The following is a 9,874-nucleotide window of genomic DNA, read 5'->3' as shown; positions in this document are numbered from 1 at the left end:
AACATTCATAAACAGAGTACTTCTAGAGTATGAAGCAGTAATAATGGCAGCACCAAGCCTACTCACTAAACCCACTGGAACACTTTTTCCATTCCAGCACGCGCGCACACGCACACACATACACACACACACTCACACACGCGCGCGCGCGCTAAGAAATCTGTTCTATGTGAGGCAGTTAAAGCCCTGAGGAATTCCTCCCTAGCAGGCTCATGGATTAGCATAATAGAACATGGATTCGAGCTCAGAGATCAACATAGGAACTATATATCTAGCCTTGTCATCAGCATTTACTGCCATACTCCACTTGTGTCCAGATGTATAGACACCAGCATTAAGGAAGCACAAGCTCAAGTCTCTCAGGTTTAATGACCATTGTTATTACCATAAATACATCACTTCCATCCCACTGGAGTTTGCCCACACAGATAATCAGGTCACCTCCCATCCAAACCATTGGTAACCGAAGTCTTCTGTACCCCAATCCTTCACAAAACAGATCTTAATAATAAAAATAGCAAAAGGACCTATATTAATGGTCAAACACTGGTCTTTGGGCCCAAAGGTCTTTATACCAGGAAGAGAACAGATGGACCAAAGGAAAGAACTGGGCACTGGTGTTACTCTGACCCACATTTTCTGAGAACTATCTTTCCTTAAAGGGTAGAATTAACCTTTTCCAAGACCCACAGGGCAGAAATAGTTGAGCTGAACTTTGCTTTTCTTGTGAGAGTCATAACAGTGTTTTGGAATCTTTTTCCTGTCCCTGCAAAAGCAAACACAGCTGGGGATAAATCTTGGCAGAAATTCCTTGTATCCAAACAGGCCCCTGGCTCACTGTTTAAATGATCTGTAAGATGACGCTAAGATTTCATTTCTTAATACAAGTTGAATACTGAGGGAAAGAGAAAAGTCATTCACGTACACTCGGGCCAACCTTAAGGAGGCAGGTTTATTTTTAATCCTGGCCTGGCCCACATCAGACCCCTGGGGAAATCTCTGAGATCACAGTGCTCCTCAGGACCCTCTCTAGGACGGTCACAAAGTGGGGGGTGCTTCCCGGAAGCAAGGACCCTGGCTCTGAGGTGAACACACTATGCCACAGTCCTCTGGACAAACCATTACTGTATATAACCTCCTGGTCTCTTTCTAGCTTGATTTTTTTAGTGTCCCCAGAGAATTAGGACAAAAGCAGACCAGACTCTGACTGAGAAGAAACACATACATAGTTACTGTGTATGTTCCAAAGTCAGACGAAGTCCTCTGGGAGTCACGCTTACTCCTAGCCCCGAGCTAGGATAAAAGATCTTATTTCTAAAGACTACCACCACTCCGTCCCTAACGTGCACCCCTTAGCCCCAGCCTCTCCCCCTAACCTGCACCACGGACACAGCACCAGAGGATGCTGTCTCAACACCTGCAGTATCCCCAGAGCCCAAGGATAAGGATGCATTAATGGCACTTGGCAGAAAATCTCATCCTACTTTGAACTGCTCTGAGTTCGACACAGGGAGGAAACACATGAGACCGCAGAAGGGGCAGCAGAGGTCGCAGCCTGCCCTGCCCACATGAAAGAGGCACAGAGATTTCCAGAGTCGATCAAAAGGTATCTATCATCTCTTGCCAGAAGGCCACCAGCTCCCGCCACTTGGGAGCCGCATTATCACTTGCTTCTCCTCGGGACTAAAGTGCAAGATGGTGAGGATGGCCGTGAGCGTCTGCTGGCGGCCCAGGCTGTCTGGCAAGGTCAGGAAGCGGTAGATGATGTTCTTCAGATACTCCAGGTTGGCCCCTTCCCTGCTCTGGTCCCTGATGTTCTTTTCGATGTGGCTCTGAAGGGCTCCCACTTCCTCGCGATGCCTCTCCCCTTCCTCCAGCAGCCTTTCCTGCAGCTGATGGGCCTCTACTTCCAGCCTGTGCTTCTGCTTCCTCAGGGACGTGATCTCCACCTCCTTCCGGGCCAACTGCTCAGCGTAAAGGAAGAAAGTGGGCTCGTTGGCCGCAGCAAGCTGCAAGGCTTGGGTCAAGCTGTCTGAGGAAGAAGCCGCGTCGGCTGGGTCGCCGAGCGCTCCACCACCCACTCCGCCCACGGGGCTTCTGCGCCCCGGCAAGCCGCAGGACAAGGCCACAGAGCGGAGCTGCTCCAGCTCCAAGTCCTTCTCGGCGAGCACGGCCAGGGCGCGGCCGCGCTGCTTGTGCAGCTCGTCTTCCAGTTTCAGGGCGCGGTCCCTGAAGTCCAGCTGGCTGCGCTCCAGTTCCTGCCGGTGGAGCTGCTGCAGCCGGGCCAGCTCCTGCTTCCAGTCCTCAGCCTCCTGCTGGTGCTGGCACTCCAGCTCCTCGCACGACAACCTCAGGGAGACGTACCTCTCCTTCAGCTCAGCAAGCTGGTCCTGCGCTGCCTCCAGCTCCCTCGCCAGGTTCCCGTCTTTGCTGTTCTTGCTCTTGAGCACAACCTGGGCTCTCGTTTTGTAACGCTCGAACTCTTCCTTCAGCTGTGTGAGCTCCTGTCGGTAGTACCGCGCGGTAGCCTTCTCCCCGTCGGCAGCCTCCAAGGCGGGCGCCACCTCGGCGGCGTCACAGAGCTGCTCCACGTCCAGGGTCACTTGGCTTTTCCTGGCTGCAACCTGCAGGAGCCTCTTGAGCTTCTCCATCTTGTCCTTCAGGACATTGATATCTAGACTGGATTCGTCTCCGTGGATGTCGACAGGGGGCCGGCTAGAGGCTGCCAGGGCCAGCGTCTTGTTCTCCAGGTCCAGCTGCAAAATTCGCTCTTTGAGCTTCTGTATGGCCAGCTGGTCTTTCTGTTTGGCTTTCTCATAGGTGCCCAGCAGTTCGGACACCTCAGCAACTTGGTTCTCCAGGGATGCTACCCTTTGTTCTTCTACCTGAGACTGCTGGCGAAGCTGGTCCTCCACAAGGGCTGTCTGCAAAGCAAAGGGCAGGTGACAGTGTGCATCCAGAAAAGCCACAAAGCCCTACAGCTAACTGGCTGTGGAGGACCAAGACAGACAAGTGAAAGGGTCACGGATTGGAATGGCCTGGAACAGGTGGGAACTGGGGCTTTTTCCTTGTTATTGAAGGTCCTTTGTATGTGTGCTCTCTCTACAAGAGTTTTCCAATTTTCCCTGAGCTTGAATACAAAGTGCATTCCTGCTAATCATGTGCTTTCCAAATCACTTAAAGAAGCTATGTAACATTCTTTCCCCTTCCCAACATCCCTGGAAATTCAAAACCACCTTGGAATGCTCTCTGTGTTGAAAGGAGACCCTATAAAACAGTTTTCCAAAAGAGGCAAACCTGAGCTGAAGGCAGGGGAAACGCCTTTGCTTCCTTCAGTCACTCCTACCTATAAGCACACACTTCTCAGGATGCATACAACCTGACACTCCACAGCTGTCACTATATTGCCACCAACAGTACAACAGGTGAGATGCCAACAGGAAGAGGCCTGGATGGAGCTATCTGGTTTGGATCCAGAAATAATCACACTCCTCGTCCTGTTGAAAGGACACCACACAAAACAAGACTTCCTAGGACTCACTGGTGGAACTTTTCAGTTGGCATCGAACATCAGAGTGCATGTTGGGAATGTGGAACCAGACTGCAATCCCAACACTCAAGGGACTAACAAGCACCAGGCAATACTTGACAAGAGCTCAGTGACCTTGTCTTAAGAGGGGAGAGGGGGGCCTTTAACCCCAGCGAGCTCAAGGCCAGTATGGGTTACATGATAAGGCCCTGCCTCCTGAAACACACACAAACACACACACACACACACACACACACACACACACACACACACGTTATCTATTACAATGACCAAAAAGAGAAAAATAAAAAATTCTAATATTCTACCATTTCCTATGTTGGTTAAAACGCCGGAAGGGGGTAAGAATAATTACCTTCCTCATCTCTTGCTGCAGCTGGGCCTGGAAATGGCTTTTTAGCCGCGCGGCCTCTTGCTGAAGCTCGTGCAGCCTGGGGTCTGGTCGGCTCTTCTCATCCCGAACGGCTTGCAGCTCGCCTTTCAGCTTTTCTACCTCCCGGGTCAGCTGCTTGGTCTGCAGTTCAAACCCTTCTATTTGGTCAGCCGCATATGCCCGCCCAGCCAAGGCTTCTCTGGTCTCTTCTAAGCGAAGTTCCAGGTCTTGGCGCTGGGTCCGCTCCTCCTGCAACAGTTTCTGCAGCTCCCGCAGCATCAAGGCATGGTCACTCTGCTCCTGAGCCCGATCGTGCTGCTGTGTGATGAGTCGGGCTTTGGTTTCTGCAATCTGCTCCTGCAGGACCTTCGCTTCTCCCTCCAGACGGCGCCTCTCTTCCTCGGCTTTTTTATTGGCATCCTCCAAGTCCTGTTTCATCTTCTTCTTATCCGCGAGGTAAGACGCCTCCATGCGGGACTTCTCCTGGGTGACTGTGGCCAAGGAGCTAGTCAAAGTAGCTAACTGAGCCTTCAGCTGCTGCAGTCGTTTGTCCATCTCACTACCCGCAGTTGGCCCGTCCCCACTGCTACTACTAACGCCACTCTCTGACCCACTGGCCTCTTCGGACTTTGGAGGCAGTGGTCCACGGGCCACTCTGTCATCTTCGACTCCAAACTCACCCTTGATGCTCGTAAGACTGGCTGCAGTATCCAAGCTGGTGGCGGTTCCAGTACTGTCCTCACTGTGGGTGGAGCACCGGTCATCGGCAGAGTCAGGAAACGTGAGACCCGGAGGCTGCACCCCTGAGAGGCCTACATCCGCCTCGTGGGATACCGACAGTACCTTAATGCTGGCCTCCAGAGCCTCTTTCTCCTTCAGCAGGCTTTTATACGCTCGGACCACATCCTTGAGCCTTGCCTGGTACTGGAGAAGCTGCTTTTTCTGTGTTTCTATGGTTTCCAGGAGGTCCTTCTTGCTTGGGCCACCCCCGAAATTCATCCCAAACTTCTCCATGGGGGTTCTGGAGTGGGCTGCTCCACGTCAGCGTTCTGGCAGCCCTGGACAGGGCCACAGAAACAGCTGGAAGGGAAGCAGGGAGGACCGTCTGGCCACAGGCAGCACACCCGGTCCACCCAACTGTCCAGGCGGGATGAGGATCCGCTGAGGCGGGGCAAAAAGGCGGGGTGAGGCTGGCCCAGCAGGAGCACTCCACCAAGGCTTCCTAGTCCGGGCCCAGAAGCTGCTCCGCCCCAGCCGCCCCACTAGCCACCGAAACTCGGGCCCGCCCCGCCTCGGCCCAGGGTCAGCCCAGGGCTTACGCTAAGCTCGGTTCCATCACGGTTTCCTAACTCTGGCTGCTCACAACAGCACTTCCGGGTCCCCTGGAAGTGACGGAGGCAAAACGCCACAGACCCCGCCCACAGCGGGCGCCAGGTGGGCGGGGCTTCCGCAGGCAGGGTGTGCTCGGCGGCCTGGAGAGGGAGGAAACCCGGCCGGGGATAGTTGGGAAAAGCAAAGTCCAACACCTGAGCGGTGTTTTGGAGAGGATGACTAACTTTGCCCTGAAGCAAGCGACAGGGGGCGACGTCGCACTGCATTTGCCCTAAAAACCCAGCTGAAAGACGCATCCGATTACTTGGGGCAATGTCCAAAATATCCCTAAAAACCAGCAGTTACGACTGATACTGGGAAAACTAGGCCAGCACCTAGTTAGCATAAGGCATAATAGTTCCCTTCCTTAGTTCTACTTATAGAGGGGCAACTATATAGCTATAAGGTCCATCTTGAATACCAGCGTATGCTGGGGGGGGAGGGAGGGCGGAGGCGGTCCCACAGGAGTTTTTGCTTATTTAGTCTTTGCAAGATTCTTTTCAGGGGGAATCATTAGCACCAGCTTACAGTTATTGAAACGTGTAGTTGAGAAGGATAACATGCCCAATGTCACTCAGCTACTGAGTTTAGGAATGCTATCTCAGTCTGCCTCTCAAAATACTAAGTGCTATGGCAGATAGCACCGTGAACATGGCCTTGCCCCAAGCAGCAAGGAAAGTGGAAACGTTTACTGGGGTTTCTGGGGTTTCAGTGAGTCTGACTTGGCTCAGGAAGCGTTAAGAACCATCCCTAATTGGTAGCTTAGGGCATGGGAGAGGGGGTGGCTACCGACGAGGCTGAAACACAGGGTAGGGCCCAACTTAAAGGCATTTGGATTTCATCTTGGGTGAGGAGACACTACAAGATTTTAATCTCAGGGGGATGCCATCAAGACTCTTGTGGGGCCTCTAAGATGGCTCAGCAATAAAGGCACTTTCCACCACGCCCAATGACATTGTGAAGATACCAAGGGAACAGGAAGACTGGAGAGGACCCCTCAGAGAGAAAAGAAAAAGATTGACAGTAGTGACGTGGGGGTGACAGCAGGGATGAAGACAGTATATCTGTAATCAAGAACCCACTCCGGGGGCCAAGGCAGCAGCGTCTCTGTGAGTCTGAGACTAGGCTTAAGTTCCAGGCCACCGAAGGCTACATACATAGTGACATAGTGGACATAGTGTCTCAAAACAGAAGAAGCCACTTTGAGAATCTTTTTTTAAGGTACTTTTAGACCCTGCCGAAGCCTTCTTAAGAATGCGAGTCTATGGCTGAAGGGTAAAGCAAAGTCACGCAGTCACTGGAGACCCGAGCCCCGCAGCTTGACTTCAGCTCTTCCGCAAACGCGCCTGGGGGCGTGGCCGGGGCGGGGCCGGAGGGGCGGGGCCACGTGACGTCGGGCGGGCCCGGACGCGCGGAGGCGGCGGCGGCGGCGGCGGCGGCGCCTCCTCCTTCTGCTGTTGCGCCCCATCCCCCTCCCCCGCGGCCGGCCGGTTCCAGCCCTCACCCCGCGTCCCCCTGCCCGCACCCCCGCCCCAGGCCCCACCATGGGCCTCACGGTGTCCGCGCTCTTTTCGAGGATCTTCGGGAAGAAGCAGATGCGGATCCTTATGGGTGAGGCAGATCGGGCGCGCGGCCCGGTTGGGGCGCCGGCCCCGCCGCAGCCCTCCCGCCCCCGCGTCCCCCCTCCAGCCCCCAACACCTGGTACCCTGACCCCGAGACACCCCTCCACACACCGCCCAAGCCTCGGGAGCCGCGGCTCCCGTGCAGGCCGGGATCTGCAGTGTCGGCCCCGGGGCCTGAAGCCCGGAGCTGGGGCCTGGGTGGGGTGACGCTTCCTCCGCCCTAGCCCGGCTGCTGAGAAGGAAGGATTCCGCCCTTGGAAACGACTTTCCTAGGGAACACGGCCTTCCTCCCGGGCTCCCTACCTCCCAAGCCCCTCTCGCCCCTCCGCCACTTGAGGGGCACGAGTTGGCACTCGCCACCCAGACTGCCCTCCAGGCCCGGAAGGTGGAGAACAGCGCGCACCTGGAAGCGCTCCGGCTCTCCGCCCCCATCACCAAACCACCATCAGCTGGCCAGGCCTCTCTCTCTCTCTCTCTCTCTCTCTCTCTCGCTCGCTCGCTCGCTCGCTCTCCCTGGTCTCTAGGGGGCTCCCTAGCCTCCGCTGCCATTCTGTGTCCCTCTCCGTTGCAGTTGGCTTGGATGCTGCTGGCAAGACTACCATCCTGTACAAACTGAAGTTGGGGGAGATCGTCACCACCATCCCCACCATAGGTGAGTCCGGGAACTAGGCGGCGCGGTGGCGAGAATGTCTCTTCGGGCCTTCTCCGGGGTCTGCTCCCAGTTCTGGCGAGGCCCTTATCAGTTCCTGACCCTGACACCAGACACAGCTACTTGATAAGTGGGTCACAGTATCTCTACACGCCTGATGGGGCCTGAGGTGTGGACCATGAGCCTGGCTGGCATATCTGTTGACCTCTGGTCCTTCTGGATTCCAATTCCCCCTTGGCCTTGGTGGTCACTGCCTTCTGGGCTTGTGTGCCTACAGAGATCCGAGTGGTTTTTAATGAGTTTGTTTCAGGACTTTTTTTTTTCCCTCCCCTCAAAAAAAAAAATATCTGCAGGCTTCAATGTGGAAACAGTGGAATATAAGAACATCTGTTTCACAGTCTGGGACGTCGGAGGCCAGGACAAGATTCGGCCTCTCTGGCGGCACTATTTCCAGAACACTCAGGTGGAGTGGGCACAGAAGGTGGAGGGAGGGACAACCCCGGGGAAGGGGCGCTAGACCCGGGCTGAGCTCTTGGCTGAGTCCTGGACCCTTGCCCCTGCCCTCTTTGCTTAGCTATATTTTACTCATCCTTAAGAAGTCATCCAAGGCTTATTCTGGGAAACAGAGTTCTAGGGCCACACTGTCAAATGAGACTCTGAACAACACATCTTTCAGCTTGCTCCCTCTCTCTCCTTGCCGTGGTCTCTGCAGAGACTTGATAGGCATTTACTAGATGAGAAAGGCTGATACAATTCAAGATGGGAGAAGTCAGACTAAGGCCGGGTTAGGGAGGACCGAGGTGGGAGTGCTCCCTTCTCCTTCCCACCCAGGGCCTCATCTTCGTGGTAGACAGCAATGACCGAGAGCGCGTCCAGGAGTCTGCTGATGAGCTCCAGAAGATGGTAAGTGTCCAGACCTGGGAACGGAGCCCTTGGCTTGTGGACAGAGGTTCTCTGAGCTGGCACGCAAGTCCAGTACCCTGAGGGTGGGGAGTATGAAGTTTTCTTAGTGGCGCTGGATAAGTATTGTTTCACCCAGTGTGAACAGGACTTCTTTATTTATTTAAATACTGTTCCATCTTAGTCTAAGGAGTTGGGAGAGAAGGAGGGGTTATCTATGGTAAAGTGAGACAGCATTTCACACTTGTTGGTTTTTGTTTGGTTGGGGTTTTTGTTTTTGTTTCTGGTTTGTTGTTTTCTTCGAGACAGGATTTCTGTGTGGCCTTGGCTGTCCTGGACCCACTTTGTAGGTCAGGCTGGCCTGAAACTCACAGAGATCCACCTGCCTCTGCCTACCCTACCATGCCCCCATGCCCAGCTCTTGTTTTGTTTTTTTCTGTTTGGAATTTTTGTTGTGTTTGCTTAGAGCAAGTTCTTAAGTTAGAAGGGTTTGTTTGTTTGTTTTTCTGGAGGTAAAGTTTAGAGGTTTTTAGCTCACTTATAATTGTCTTGTGTTCGGCAATAAACTACACATAGTACTCTGTATTTCCTACAAAGAACCTGGGAGTTAGAAATGATGTAGTCAGCAAGGAGCCTAGAGATCCTCGCAGCCACAGGTTGCCCCCTCCGCTCTCCCCTCTCAGCTGCAGGAGGACGAGCTTCGGGATGCAGTGCTGCTGGTGTTTGCCAACAAACAGGACATGCCCAATGCCATGCCTGTCAGCGAGCTGACTGACAAGCTGGGCCTTCAGCACCTGCGTAGCCGCACGGTAAGGGCCTTGTCCCCTTCGCCCTGGGGCCAGCCTTTCCTCGGGAGCCCAGGCTGGGCAGGGGTACAGAGGTCTTCCTTCTCTTCCCTAATGCTGATTTCCTTCTCTCTTCCTGCAGTGGTACGTACAGGCCACCTGTGCCACCCAAGGCACGGGCCTGTACGATGGGCTGGACTGGCTGTCCCATGAGCTGTCAAAGCGCTAGCCAGCCAGGGGCAGGCCCCTGCTGCCCGGAAGCTCCCGCGTGCATCCCGGGATGACCAGACTCCCGGCCTCCTCAGGCAGTGCCCTTCTTCCCCACTCTCCCCCCCACAGACAGGCCTCGGCTCCTGCTCCTGCCTGCATGTGCGCTCGTCGCTGGAGCCTGGAGCCTTGCTCTCTGGCACAGAGGGCTCTGCTCTCCTGCCTGCTGGGACCTGTGGAAGGGCTTCCTGGCCAAGGCCCCCTCTTCCAGGGGAGGAGCGAGGATCTGGATTTAATTTCGTTCTTTTCTGTTTTGGGTGTACCCTTGGGGCCAGGATTTGGGGGGAGGAAAGTGAGGGCTCCGGGTGGTGCTATGACATGGAACTGGATATTGAGTAATAAATTTGCTGTGGTTTGTA

The 9,874-nt window shown here is 54.5% G+C and overlaps 2 protein-coding genes across 2 annotated transcripts; one reads left to right on the top strand and one right to left on the bottom strand.

Annotated features, from left to right (window-relative positions):
• Positions 1-350: 350 nt before the first annotated feature.
• GCC1 (GRIP and coiled-coil domain containing 1) lies at positions 351-6,572 on the bottom strand. Its single transcript, XM_084788022.1, has 2 exons — positions 3,903-6,572; positions 351-2,924 (listed from the first exon to the last, which is right to left on the bottom strand). Exons 1-2 carry the CDS (start codon positions 4,932-4,934, stop codon positions 1,614-1,616), a joined length of 2,343 nt encoding a protein of 780 aa, XP_084644148.1. The 5' UTR covers positions 4,935-6,572; the 3' UTR covers positions 351-1,613.
• A 134-nt stretch (positions 6,573-6,706) lies between these two features.
• ARF5 (ARF GTPase 5) lies at positions 6,707-9,874 on the top strand. Its single transcript, XM_084788047.1, has 6 exons — positions 6,707-6,902; positions 7,486-7,566; positions 7,917-8,026; positions 8,395-8,466; positions 9,147-9,272; positions 9,391-9,874. Exons 1-6 carry the CDS (start codon positions 6,836-6,838, stop codon positions 9,475-9,477), a joined length of 543 nt encoding a protein of 180 aa, XP_084644173.1. The 5' UTR covers positions 6,707-6,835; the 3' UTR covers positions 9,478-9,874.

Source organism: Acomys minous (assembly GCF_964271855.1).
Source record: "Acomys minous genome assembly, chromosome: 6".
In the NCBI taxonomy this organism is placed as follows: domain Eukaryota; kingdom Metazoa; phylum Chordata; class Mammalia; order Rodentia; family Muridae; genus Acomys; species Acomys minous.
The sequence above is the reverse complement of the archived record's forward strand: the minus strand, read 5'-3'. Positions and strand labels throughout refer to the sequence as shown.

Bases quoted from the DNA above. Each gene is read 5' to 3' on its own strand.
- ARF5 (XM_084788047.1), top strand. From the start codon at position 6,836: ATGGGCCTCACGGTGTCCGCGCTCTTTTCGAGGATCTTCGGGAAGAAG. The intron at 8,467-9,146 runs GTAAGTGTCCAG...CTCCCCTCTCAG, and splicing joins CTGATGAGCTCCAGAAGATG to CTGCAGGAGGACGAGCTTCG. The intron at 9,273-9,390 runs GTAAGGGCCTTG...CTCTTCCTGCAG, and splicing joins AGCACCTGCGTAGCCGCACG to TGGTACGTACAGGCCACCTG.
- GCC1 (XM_084788022.1), bottom strand. From the start codon at position 4,934: ATGGAGAAGTTTGGGATGAATTTCGGGGGTGGCCCAAGCAAGAAGGAC. The intron at 2,925-3,902 runs GTAATTATTCTT...TTTGCTTTGCAG, and splicing joins TGCAGCAAGAGATGAGGAAG to ACAGCCCTTGTGGAGGACCA.